The sequence below is a fragment of the Cornus florida genome, unplaced genomic scaffold, assembly GCF_030987335.1.
Source record: "Cornus florida cultivar Cherokee Brave unplaced genomic scaffold, ASM3098733v1 CherokeeBrave_3.0.0_Hap2_Chr08, whole genome shotgun sequence".
NCBI lineage: Eukaryota > Viridiplantae > Streptophyta > Magnoliopsida > Cornales > Cornaceae > Cornus > Cornus florida.
Genome location: NW_026775578.1, coordinates 26,148,771 through 26,162,626, shown reverse-complemented (window position 1 = coordinate 26,162,626; position 13,856 = coordinate 26,148,771). Strand labels below are relative to the sequence as shown.

The 13,856-nt window shown below is 37.9% G+C and overlaps 2 protein-coding genes across 2 annotated transcripts; both read right to left on the bottom strand.

Annotated features, from left to right (window-relative positions):
* Positions 1-1,876: 1,876 nt before the first annotated feature.
* On the bottom strand, positions 1,877-3,996 carry LOC132269916 (uncharacterized). The gene is made up of 6 exons (XM_059771136.1): positions 3,852-3,996; positions 3,588-3,698; positions 3,397-3,521; positions 2,704-2,953; positions 2,359-2,589; positions 1,877-2,136 (listed from the first exon to the last, which is right to left on the bottom strand). The coding sequence occupies exons 1-6, from the start codon at positions 3,994-3,996 to the stop codon at positions 1,877-1,879; spliced, it is 1,122 nt and encodes a 373-aa protein (XP_059627119.1).
* Positions 3,997-4,024: 28 nt separating this feature from the next.
* On the bottom strand, positions 4,025-4,420 carry LOC132269915 (uncharacterized). Its single transcript, XM_059771135.1, has one exon. It carries the CDS (start codon positions 4,418-4,420, stop codon positions 4,025-4,027), a length of 396 nt encoding a protein of 131 aa, XP_059627118.1.
* Between the last annotated feature and the right edge of the window lie 9,436 nt (positions 4,421-13,856).

Below are 13,856 nucleotides of genomic sequence, written 5' to 3'. Positions count from 1 at the left end.
TTTAAACCCCTTAAGCTTAGGTATTCTAGGACCTTTATCTATCTTACTTTCCCGTTTTAGACTAATTTCGTGTTATTGCCCTTTTTAGGTGCTTATCCCTAAAATAAGCTAATTTAGCCAAATAAGAGCTTAAAAGAAGCTAACTCAAGCTGGATGGAAGAAATGAGCAAAGTGAAAGCAGATTGAAGCAAAGTGTGGAAATTCAACAGGTTCGATCGATCACAATGACACTTCAATCGATCGAAAGTTCATCGATCTAGACTCTCCAAGATGGATACAAGCTCTTTTGTCCTTGTCCAAAGATCCCACAAAGTTCAATCGATCCAACTTTTCTCAGACCGATCGAAAAGATTCCATCTTATCCTATTGTACCATCCTACCTACCAAATTTGTCTTATTCCCCAAAATATCTCAGATCTGTCCTTATCCAAAAACGTGCCGCCATTAGACGATCGATCCAGCCAAAGTTTGATAGATCTCAGCCATGTTTGATCAATCACAGCACAGGTTCGATCGATCGAATCCTCTCAAATAAAAAAATATATATATCTCCAGCTCATTAAAAGTTGCCTCAGTGTGCAATCATTGGAGGATCCCTTGTGTACAAGTCTAGACCATTGGGTGTGACATTTAAGCTACCTATATAAGGAATATGAGCCACTTTTACACATAGGCTTAAACATATGCTTAGAGAGATAGTTTTTGATAGTCTTATATACAATTCTTAGAAAGGAAGAAAAGAGAAGAGGAGGCTAGAGACATTCTTGAGAGGTTTTCCATCTTCCTCAAGAAGAAGATCACTTCTATCATGGAGATAGTCCTTGAGGGTTAGAGGACACTATTCATGAATGGCTAGACATCTTCTTGGGGCTAGAGTTAGCCCTAAGCATGCTTTCTTTACCTTGATTTATGTATTTTTTAGGGGATTTGTGTTGTAATACATGTTTTGACATATTTATATACATAGATCTTGTTTATTCAATGATTTGTGCGGTTTAATTCTTCTAATTGATCATTTCATTCTATCCATATGTTTATGTATGCTAGAATAGATGTTCATGTGTTTATCTTTATCTCTTGTGTTGTTGATGCATATCTATGTGTGTTGATGCTATAGATCTAGAGATTGTCAAGACATAGTGCTTAATAGAATGTTCTTATGGTTTATTTGATGGTTCATACTCATTTCTTGATGGATTGTGCCTCTCCCTTAGTCTAATTAGTGTAATTTCCATGTCATTAGCTTAGATGTAGTGTAGCTACCTTAGTTGTTAAATGAGTGGACAATCTATGCTTGTTGTTTGATATTCCATACTTATGAATGCAAGTAGTATATTTCTCAAATTATGTGATGTGTTTGGATTGTGAGCTTAAAGAAGGATTACTGACTTAGTTTGATGTATTGTGCTATCCATTGTGTTGTTTAGACAATATATACTTAATTGGTCATCTATGCTTGTAAAAACAACCACGCACACTCACTATTGTTGCAACATATAATTTGCCCCTCATTAATTGTGAATTGAGTGTATAGAAAGGTGATGCTTAGTGGTGATTTCTAAATCCGAAGATCTCTCTCTCTTATTTTCTCCATCCTTTAATTACTTGTTTTATATTGATCTTGTTCAATCTTAATTGTAGTTTAATCAACCAAACAACCTAACCTTAATTACTCGACCTACTAACTCTAAGCATTGTTCCATTACTAGTAGCCCTTCAATCCCTTGGGACGATCCCTACTTACCCTTGCTATATTTTTATTTAATGGTAGTAGTGGCATTTATAAATGTAAAACTTGGCTACATTGCACATTCACTGTCTTTTGCACATCTTTTAAGCTTTGGTGCGTGACGAACACCAGTATCAAGTCTTGCAACTAGAGCAAAAACCTCTTTGTAGTCGACGCCAAATTCTTGCTTATATCCTTTTGCAACTTGGCGAACTTTGTACTTGTCAACTTTCCTTCCCCATTCAGCTTTGTTTTGTAGATCCACTTGACCCCAATTGACTTTTGCCTTTTGGGAAGATTTGTCAATTCCCAAGTGTTATTTCTCTCAATGGATGTAATCTCCTCATCCATTGCCTTCTGCCATTTTGGGTCTTTGATAGCATCTTGGAATGTAACGGGATCACAATCTGAAAATAGAGCATAATGGGTAATGGGGTCATTAAATTGATTAATCCCAATTACCTCATAATCTTACATCCATGCTGGTAAACTCTTAGAACGTTGAGGTCGTGACTAGTGTGATAATGTAGGTTGATCTCTTCCAGATGAAGATGTTGATAAATGAGGAGAAGATGGAATTTGTTGCTGTTCTGTAGGAGAGGACTGTTGCTCTGAAGGAGAGGACTAACTTTCTTCATTTTTAACATCAAAATTGACTGGAATGGGCTGCCCTGAAGTACTAACCGCCCATGTCCATGTTCTTTCTTCATCAAATACCACATCTCTACTGATGACGATCTTCTTGGTGATGGGATTGTATAATTTATAGGCCTTTGAATGTTCACTAACACTGAGAAAGATACATTTTTCTCCTTTGTCATCGAGCTTCTTCCTCTTTTCATCTGGAATATGAGCATACGCTATGCACCCGAAAATTTTGAAATAGTCGATGGCTGGTGTGCATCCAGCCTATGCTTCTTCAGGTGTCATGTTTTGGACAGCTAATGTGGGACTCCTAATCAATATATGAATACTCCAATTCACTGCCTCAAGCCAGAAATTATTTGGGACATTTCTCCTAGTCAACATGCTCCGCACCATATTTAAGATTGTACGATTTTTCCTCTCGGATACGCCATTCTGCTGTGGTGTGTAGGCTATTGTAAGTTGCCTTTTAATGCCATGCATCTCATAGAAATTTGCAAATTCTCGTGAGGTGTATTCTCCACCACGATCTGTTCGAAGAGTTTTGATAGCTCTCCTAACTTCTTTCTCAACAAGAGCCTTATAATTTTTTAATATTGAAAAAACTTTAGATTTGTCCTATAAAAAATAAACCCACGTTTTGCGACTATAATCGTCAATGAACGTAATAAAATACCTCTTGTTACCATTAGATGTTGGATTTATAGGACCACAAATATCTGAATGGACTAACTCCAAAGTCCTTTTTGCTCTCCATGCTTTCCTTTTCGGAAAATGATCACGACGTTGCTTGCTAACAACACATTCTTCACAAACTTGTGAAGGAATATCAATATGTGGAAGGCCCATCACCATATTTTTCTGATATAGAGTCTTCAATCCAGTGAAGTTCAGATGCCTATAGCGAAAATGCCATAGCTATGCTGAATCTTTCACCTTAGAAGAGAAGCAAGAATAAAAAGCATTCTGGATATATATCAGAAACATCCGATTTACCGTCATGTTAACCTGAGCAATTAGACCCTTATTTGGATCTTGAATTCGACGCGTTCCTGCTTTAATGACGATATGCACGTTCCTGCTTTAATGACGATCCCATATCCCTTCTCTTGTAGCTGCCCCATACTAAGCAAATTGCTCTTCAAATCTGGAACATAGAAAACACTAGAAATTGTCTGAAAAATGTTTTCTTTGGTCCGGATTTTGACATTACCTTTTCCCATGACAGAGACTTTTGAGTTATCTCCAAATTTCACCATACCTCGAAAGGATTCATCCAAATCAGAAAATACTGACTTGTCACCACACATATGATTACTGGAACCTGTGTCTAAATACCACAAGTTATGGTGTGTGTTTTTCCATGGTATGACACGCCATCAGAAGAGTGACTTCATCTTCCTTCTCTACAAAAATTGATTTTTCACCAATTTCTTTTTGTAATTTTGTTCGACATTCATTACGATAATGGCCATACCTATGACATCTGTAGCACTTGACATTTGATTTATCAAATGGCTTTGATTCTTGATCAAATGAATGCTGATTATCACGCTCTCTGCCTCTGCTTTGGGAATAAAAAACATGGTGATCTTCTGATTTGTAATGTGTGAGTCTGCCATCTCTACTACCTCTACCTCTTCCTCGTCCTCAGCCTCGGCCTCTTCCTCTTGATGTTAAAGAGTGATTATTGGTTGTGACCTGCAATGCTTGCTCCTCTTTGACATCATGATTGATTCTTTGCTCATGAACCAATAGTGAACTCTGTAGTTCATCAATTGAAAGTGCATCAATATCACTCGATTCCTCAATAGAACAAATGACATAATTAAATTTTGAGGTCATCGATAGAAGAATTTTTTCGATTATTGTAATATCTTCCATCTTTTCACCATGGATACGCATCTTGTTTGCAATCGCCATCATTCTTGAGAAATAGTTAGAAAGGAACTCTCCCGGCTTCATATGAAGTGCTTCAAAGTCAGTGCGAAGTGCTTGAAGGTGTGCCCGTTTCACCCTTGCATTGCCTTGATACTTCTTTTTCATCGAATCCCAAATTTGCTTGGAAGTATCTTTCGAGAGAATAGTTTCTAGGATCGAACGATCAATTGCTTGGAATAGATAATTCTTCACTTTAAGATCCTTCACTTTTTATTCTTCCAGCTTCGCTTTCTGTGCTTCCGTCAACGCTGCTCCACTCGACGGTTTAGCAACACCAATTTCCACAAGATGCCAATATTCTTTGGATCTCAGGAAATTCTCCATCAACATACTCCAATGGTCATAGTGACCATCAAAGCGAGGTATAGCTGGTTGCACGAAATTTTTAGATGCCATTAGTGATTGCTGCTGCAACACAAGAGTGAGTAGAGAGAGGCTGCTGCTCTACTAAGACCCACTACACTCTTTTGAACTTATGGCTCTGATACCACAATATAGAACTGAGAAGATAAATATTAGAGAGGATAAAGAATGGAAATTGCTATATTTTTCTTATTGCATTCACCTAATTAAATAGAGGTGTAAAATAACAAACTGAACACAAAATATGGAAATGGTTCCGCATATCTGAACCAGACTTGCATCACTACTAGGATACTCCTAAAGACTAGATAAACCAACAGACTCCTAAAGACTAGGACAAATAGAGATTTATTCAAATTAAACTCTTAACAAGAAGTTCTATTAATTTGTTTAACATATCATATAGCCAATCATCATCCTCAATTCTGGACAGCCTATAATTCTCTGAAAAATGTAAAAAACATTGTCCATCACGAACGAAAGAGCCAAGTCAACATCATTGTAGTGTTTGGACTTGAAAATCAATTTGCATACTAAACTCTGAATGATCCAAATTAAATGGAGTGCCAACGGAGTTCGCCCCTCAACTTTTATAGAGTCCATATCAATAACCGCCTCATCAACCCAATATTTCAAATATGTTGATGGCTTAGATACAATTAACGAAGTTAAAGATTGCTTGTACTCAAAGACCCGAATGGTATAGTCCATCACATACCTAGTCAAGCTGTCACGTATCCACTGTTTGATCTTCACCTCCAACACTTGCCACTCCAACCTCCAGAGATCTTCAGTGCTCAATTTCTCGATGCCAAGACGTTGAAAACACATGTCCACTATATCCTTCCTTACTCTGCTGTAAACCTGAAGACACTGAACAGTGTGCATCCTTTCAGCAATACTCTGGAGATCATTGATTTTTTCTTCATATGGCACAATATCATAATCTAAATAATCCATAGTTTATTGAACTCGAACAAGTCGAATAGCTCAGACTGAGGTTGCCAATCCCGGTCAAAATGTAGACGAACTCCTCCTCGACCCAGGTCATGGCTTTCTCAAGCACACTGTTGGCCTTGCTCTTCTCATCATCAGACACAGTCATCAATTCCATCCAGCAGTGGATCTCATCAACGGCCCGCAAGTACTGATTTATCTCATTGTGATCTTCTCCATCACACATCATTTGTCCTCTTGCAGCGCTTATATCCCATTGTAAAATTATCTTCACAGCTGACTTGTATGAAACCACAACATTGTCTGGAGTTTCCATTGTAATAACAGTTTCAACTACAGTTTTGTGTTCTAATTCTTCAAATTATAAGAACTCCGAGAACTGGCAATGTATATATAAGTTATAATCTATGATCTTCTTATTGGTAAAGGAAAAAGAATAGAGACAAGACTATGGAGTGTGCAAGAAAGATTCTAGGATAAAGTGAACAAGTGATTTTGTCAGCATCTAATAAAAAGGGAAAAAGGTTTTTTTTTATTTTATTTTTGGTAAGACAAAAATGAATCTTTTGCTTGTGTGGTTCGTTTGGAGAATAATGTAGTTTAATACTTCACTGTAATAATCAGATAGAAGTGAAAAGTAGAGGTATTATTAAAACTAATAACAAAACGGCGAAAGAAAAGATTGATCATCTATATTTGATTAAAAATCACTAGGCATAACACAATTATTACTCCAGTACAACATATATTTGGTCCTATGTGCTTACTGCAATAAAATTACAAAATATATAAAAATAAAAAACTATCCAGGAAATTTACACAACATTGTTTTGAGATTAATACAATACCTGCTAATGAAAAAAAGAAAAAATTGCTGGAAATGGTAAACGGTACTTCTCTATTTTACTTTTCTCTGTTTTTCGAGGGTTGGGTTCCTTCTTTCTCCAATGTACTGATTATAATATCTTTTGCGATTAATATAATACCTGCTTATGAAAAAAAAGAAAAAAAAATTACACAACATTCTCAAACAGAAATAAAAGCACAAGAAATTTAAAATAACAGTGTCGGAGATACAGAAATCAACACATGAGTTTCTGCTGAAGCAGCCAATAATATAGGAACTAAATCAACTCCATTTACAAGTTACAACAAAGCAATATGTTCATTTCCTGGTTCTGCCAATTCCAATGTCATATATACATACAAGCAGCTGCATCAGATATCATGAATCGCATAATAGCTTGTAACTACCCGAACCCGAGGGTCCGAATCGCTAACCGAGTCCTTACCTGAACCCGAGGTCAACTAAGGGCACTACCGTCCTTTCTTATGTCAATACATTATATACGTGTCATCCAAGGGTTTATAAGATAATAATAATAAATAAATAAATAAATAATAGTAATAAAATGAGATTATAACTACAAAATATGTCAAAACGGTCTACTAACCCATCAAACCTTATGGAGGAGTGTCTTCGCTACTTCCCTTCCGTGTCCTGAAAAATGTTAATAATAAAGGGGTAAACATAAGCTCAGTAGGAAGTGTCTAAGACATACTTCTTATGACCTCGTGAATCCACGTATAGAATAGAAAACAAGAGAACGGGATCATACTATACTGGAGATGTAAACCAGTTTACTCTACATAATCAAACCACTCTCAAAACAAGCAACACTAAGAACCAATGACTTTATCTCCCTTCGTAGAAGTGAGTCGACCAAACCAACCAAACCTTTACTGATGAAATCAAACAACATAACAAACCACACACATAGGGGTGGCAAAAATCCCCAACCCGGTGGGGAACCGCTCTGCCCCCGGCCCATTTAAAGCGGGTTTGGAGAACCGTTTACTTAAATGGGGTGGGGATGGGGGTTAAAAAAAAAAACCGGTCGGTTGCGGGGCGGGCCGGTCGGTTGCGGGGTGGGGGCGGGGGACTAAGATCCCAGCCCCAAACCCGCCCCCGCAACCGCCCCCGCAACCGCCCCGTTTAACATGTTAAATTACTAATTTATCTACCCTTGTTAATATATTTACCAAATTAACCTTTACTCTCTCTCTCTCTATATATATATAATGGAAACCCTACACTTCACTTCCATTTTGCTATTGAGGCGGCCGTGTAACTCAAAGCTCTCTCTCAAACCCATCATTGAATATATGTGAAAATGCATTTTCTTATTTTCTCTACTTACCCAGAAAAGGGGAAAAAGCTTATTTATTTCATTGCCTTCATTTCTTTCTATTCATATATATTTGGAATTGGATTGTTGAATGCAACCAATAGTTTTGTAACTTCCGAATCAGATTGGTTGCATTCTCTGAACTTGCCTTTTAATTCTCCTGCACTCCACCATCTGGGCAAGCTCTTAGAGGCACCATTTGCTCGAAGCATACGTTTTGGAGAAAATTGGGATTGAGATCTTTGACTCTGTAATTGCTTTGAGCAGCTCCGGGCCAATCTCTTCTCCGGGCCGATTCTTGTAGATTTTATAGTTTGCAGTTGCAGAGAGAGAGAGAGAAAGAATGCAAGTTCAGAGCTGAGAATGAGAATAGAGATAGAGGCGATTAGGGAGGCTGAAATATATGGGTTTTGACCTTTTAATTCTTGTAGATTTTGTAGTTTACAGTTGCAGATAGAGAGAGAGAGAGCGAGAGAAAGGGCAAGTTCAGATCTGAATGATTTGCCCTAATCGGTTATAGGGCGGGGACGGGGGCGGTTATGGGGATTAGAGGGAAAAAATGAACCGGTTATGGGGCAGTTTTGGGGGTACCAAAATTAAACAGGGACGGGGATGGGGAATGCAAAACCTGCCCAAACCGCCCCTTTACCATCCCTACACACATAGGTCCGTTCACCCACGGACGCGCACAACTCCTAAATGGAGAACAAGGCTCACGACAAACGACATCCTTGCTAGGACTAGAACAAACGGAACAAACGGAAAAGGTAACAAACCCCACTCTCACAAGAGACTGACGACTTGCACCTGAATGCACCCGACACCTTATCACACGCTACACACCAATTGTCCAACCATGGACATCCAATCTCACCTGAGATGAACTAACTCCTTACACACAAAGAGAAGAACCAAATGGATACTCGTACGGAACTACGAACTCAATTCTAGGTGACCTTGCCACTAACGGTTCATCATACACTATCAACATAGAAACCTCGCATACGATACACCGCAATACCCCTGCTAACCAAAACCAATCAAAGAAGAGCACCGACGTTCACGTCACACTAACACTAGAAACAATCACAGCCTATTGGACACTGCATCCCGTCACTCCCAAATGACAACCCTTATGCCAATGACATTTTACCACCTGTTCCATCACTACCTACCCAGGCGACACTACCTCAGTCACCATGCACACAAGACCTGCGACCTCAGTCACAACAACCCACTGACTCTTCAAAAGAAAAAAATGTCTACATGGCAACACCTCTTCATCTGGTTCTAAAGACTAAGCTGACCACAATCGCCTCAACTGGCGCACAACCCCATCACCTACCTGACAATATACAACAAATAATTCATAATCCCCGAACCACATTTGGATCATACCTTAAACCGTTCTGCTCATCATCTCTAAACATCACACCATAACACCTTCACTGCCACTCATCCAAATCAACAGTTCAAACCTATCATCCCACCGGACCATCAAGCCACTACCAAGTAATTCTTCTTCCAACATCCTTAACATAACACTATCGTAACAAGAAAATAAGTATTACTTTCGATAATTCCCATAACGACCACTATTTACCATTAGAAAAGAAACTCCATACGGCAATGTCATATCGACAAACCCTCAAAACAAAATGAACACAAATCTCAAAATGCTCAACACCCAATTGTCACCTCAATACCATCAGCGATACCATCAATCATTAACGCTTAACCAACAACATTAAACCACTCTTTTTAAGCGATCTACGCATCCAAACAAGAAAACTTCACACCCTAAGTTCAACATCTTTACTTTTCCTCATTCCCATTCTTTAAAACATCCTTGGCCCCGACAAAAATCAAATAGGACTACCAACTAACCTACAAGATCAACCTCGTCCCAATCACTCCAATCATTAGTCTATCTCTTCGAATCCTTAAATAACAAGCACCATCTCCTGATACTTCAAACACAATCTGAAATACAACCCTAATCCGTAACTTTCAAATTCTTAAACACAATTCATTTGATAAGAAAATACTCACCAGTTATCACTTCATCTGCAAACAACAAAACATTCCAATGACCCCATACTACCTGCCTTATTGTTCAATCCTGCACTACACAACTAAACTAATCACCAAACACTACCTCGAGACTCTCTCGATAATCGTGCCAACCTAGAACCCCGCTCATCGACCGAGCCATGCAATCGACTCATTGAGAGTCAATTACCTGTAGCACACTTTGAAGTTTTCCGGAATGGGAATCATCTCCCAACCAACCATAATCAACACACTTCCTTAGACCGTACTAGAACACCCGTAATACACACCTACAACCTATAGATTACATTCGTGACTCAAATAACCCCCATCACACCTACCACAATCAGTTCGAAAAGAACCTCCACACTAAACCGTGATCTAAGTCGCAAACATTGACCTCCTAAGGTCATACCGAAACCCTCACTCGCACACTTGACCTACACGATCACCAGAACCCATACACCAATGCATGATACTCACACACAACAAGGGCACCATGCCATGAAATATGAACCCGCTCTAAAGTTGTACTCTAAGCACCGCATAAAATGCAACTAAGAAGATCAGGATGACTACACACCAAATAATTTAATCCACGAGCTAGAAGCCCACGCCATTAGTTCGACAAGAACCGACACCCAAACAACTCTGGAGCAACCGAGCTCCTCGCCTACTCAAGTCAAAACTTACACAACCTTCAATGCTGTGACAAATACCTCACCGTTCTAGCAACCATCCCAATGCTTAACCGTATAACCACATAAAAATATAGACATATACATATACAAAATGAATGAAACCCATAATGTTATACAAAACATGTTTGCATATACCATACTTATTACTTGTCACATTTGCATTTAAATTAGAACAACACACGCCATGTCTACCACTTTTCGTCACCATACACCTCATACACAATCAACATGCTTTCCCTTTTTTTTTTCTTTTTTTTTTTTCACATTTCATTTACACGGTTAAATAATCTAACTATTCCTTATACATGGCCATGTAACATAAACTTTAGTATATAAACATATAAATGTGCTAACACATAGCAAGGAAGCATGTTTTTCAAAACCGTAAGCACATAAACATGTAAACAAGTAGATAGTTAAGCATGTTTTTCAATTAACAAAACACTTTAGCAAATAGCCATATAACTGATACAAATGACTTTCCACACAACCCTAGGTAGGCCTCTACCCGTCATCCTAATGGTATTCGAACTATTACTCTGATACCAATTTTGTAACGACCCGAACCTGAGGGTCCGAATTGCTATCCGAGTCCTTACCTGAACCCGAAGTCAACTAAGGACACTATCGTCCTTTCCTATGTCAATACATAATATACGTGTCATCCCAGGATTTATAAGATAATAATAATAAATAAATAAATAATAGTAATAAAATGAGATCATAACTATAAAGTATGTCAAAACAGTCTACTAACCTATCGAACCCTATGGAGGAGAATCGTCCGCCACTTCCCTTCCATGTCTTGAAAAATGTTAATAATAAAAGGGTGAGCATAAGCTCAGTAGGAAGTGTGTAACTCATATGACCCCGTGAATCACATATAGAATAGAAAACAAGAGAACGGGATCATACTATACTGGGGATGTAAACCAAAGATATCAAACCAATTAGCAATAAATGAACACAGAATATAATTAGGATAAACAGGAATAAATAAAATTTGTTGAAAAGAAACTAGAACGATAATCCAAAAAATGAAACCTCAGAATAAATTTTATAACTAAAGTATTATTCTGATACATCCAATTTCTCCATTTTTAATACAACTCGGGAATCCATCTGATGGACCCCTAATAAACTCCAATACTGAAAAAATAACAACTGAAGAACTCCAATGCTAAACCATGAAGAAAACTCCTACATTGTCAGAAGAATGAGTAACCGTCTCTACTCAGCACGAACAAGCTTTACAACCTAGAACCGTCCATTACCTGAAAAATAATAGTGGGTCAGGTTCACGAATAAGTTCTAATCTAACTGCAATCCATACAGAGACTCGATACGCAAATACACCCTAGATACCTCACAATACCTATTTAGTCCATAAGTGTATATATATCCACACTAAGGACATTCACAGGACTACAATAGGGGTCTCAACCTGAATAGAAGGCATCATGCGAAAACGTACCCAAATGTGGCATGAATACCTAGACCTAACAGGGTACACCTCAACCTACTATAGCCAACTACGCATTCACTGCATATACGCACCCTAACCAATGATCCTGAGACTCAAACTCATATCGCGGTACCATAATTTATATATATGAATTCACATCCAAACCAATGTAGTGCCGCTCAACTGTTCGTTGCCATGACATGACATAAAATTAGGATTCAATAGTTTACCATCCATTCCATTAATCCGATAGGTTAGGTCTTAGCATTTTGAAGCTAAACCGTCCCTAGTATGCCTCCGTCCCATACCGGTGCATACAATCCTCCATATCTATGTAAATTATAATATATAAATCATAATTTAGTAATTTACAATCCAAACCATTATCTAAATAATTGCAGAAAACGTTTCATTATTCTAGCAATTTCAATCCAACAGTAATCTAAGTAATTGCAGAAAAGGTTTAATATTTTGACAATTAGCATCCCAAAACATGAAAAGATCAAAAAAAATACATAGATAACCCTATCATGCATTTAAAATAAGTGTTATAAACATATTAGATCCCACTGGACTGCCAAAATTAAGCTTAGGCAATTTAAGTTTTCCTCCATCCGTTAACCGTAAACAAGATGCGTAGATTTTATACGGTTTGTTCCGTTAATTTAGAGGTAAAATTTAACCATTTAAAGGTCCTATTAACATCCTACATTAATTCTTAATCACTCTGTAAAGTCCTAGAATAATCAGAATAATTCCTATGCTCCAACAGTAACAACAGCTCGTAACAAAAAAAAAAAAAAAACACAGAATATCAAAATTGAAAAGAGAGCTTTCTCTTTTAAAACAAAGAGCCCTCTCTTTTGACACAGAGCCTTCTCTTTCTAAATCCAGAGAAGGACCTTGTGATGACCTTGTAGGAGGGTGTACCGTGGGCAAGTGCGAGAGACACTGTTAGGCTACCACACTGGCGAGTTACGGGTGCACAGTCCCACATCGCCTGGGTAGAGGAAAGGTGAAGTGCTTATATGTAAGTGTGTCACCTCCAATTGGTATGAGGCCTTTTGGGGTAAAGCCCAAGAGCAAATCCGTGTGGGCTTAGGCTCAAAGCGGACAATATCATACCAGGTGGTGGAGCGGGTCGTTATAAATGGTATCAGAGCCTGACCCAGCAGGAAGTGTACCGACGGGGACGTCGGGCCTCAAAGGGGGGTGGATTGTGATGACCTTGTGGGCGGGTGTGCCATGGGCGGGTGCGAGAGATACTGTCAGGCTACCATATTGGCGAGTTACGGGTGCACAGTCCCACATCGCCTGGGTAGAGGAAAGGTAAAGTGCTTATATGTAAGTGTGTCACATCTGTAATACCCCTAATTTTAAAAGGATAGTCTCGGTATTTATTTATTTGTTTTAATTATATTTTTTAAATTATTTAATTAATTATTTGACTAATTGTTTATGTGTTTAATTGAATTGGGTATTACTTGATTATTTAATTATGTGTCTATGTATTATTTGTATTTGTCTATGTGCTAATTGTTTAATTAGATTATGTGCTTAAATGATGTTTTGATTAATTGTAAATTAAATATTTTCTTTTCTTTTATTATTTTATTTTGTTTTTCTTTTATGGTTATGGTTAGTAGTAATGGGCCAAACAATTGGGTCCCATGGACTACTTGGATAGGAGGTTGGATGTGTATGAATTATTACCCATGGATAATGTATGTGTATATATAGATATATATTATATACATATATAAAAAGGAAAGTAATTTATTAATTATTTTTATGGTAACTTGGGTAGTAATATT

Coding starts and splice junctions, on each gene's coding strand:
- LOC132269916 (XM_059771136.1), bottom strand. CDS start 3,996: ATGGCAGACTCACACATTACAAATCAGAAGATCACCATGTTTTTTATT. Junction 2,954..3,396: donor AATTCAAGATCCAAATAAGG/GTCTAATTGCTC, acceptor AAAAATTATAAG/GCTCTTGTTGAGAAAGAAGT. Junction 2,590..2,703: donor GCTTGAGGCAGTGAATTGGA/GTATTCATATAT, acceptor TCGGGTGCATAG/CGTATGCTCATATTCCAGAT.
- LOC132269915 (XM_059771135.1), bottom strand. CDS start 4,420: ATGAAAAAGAAGTATCAAGGCAATGCAAGGGTGAAACGGGCACACCTT.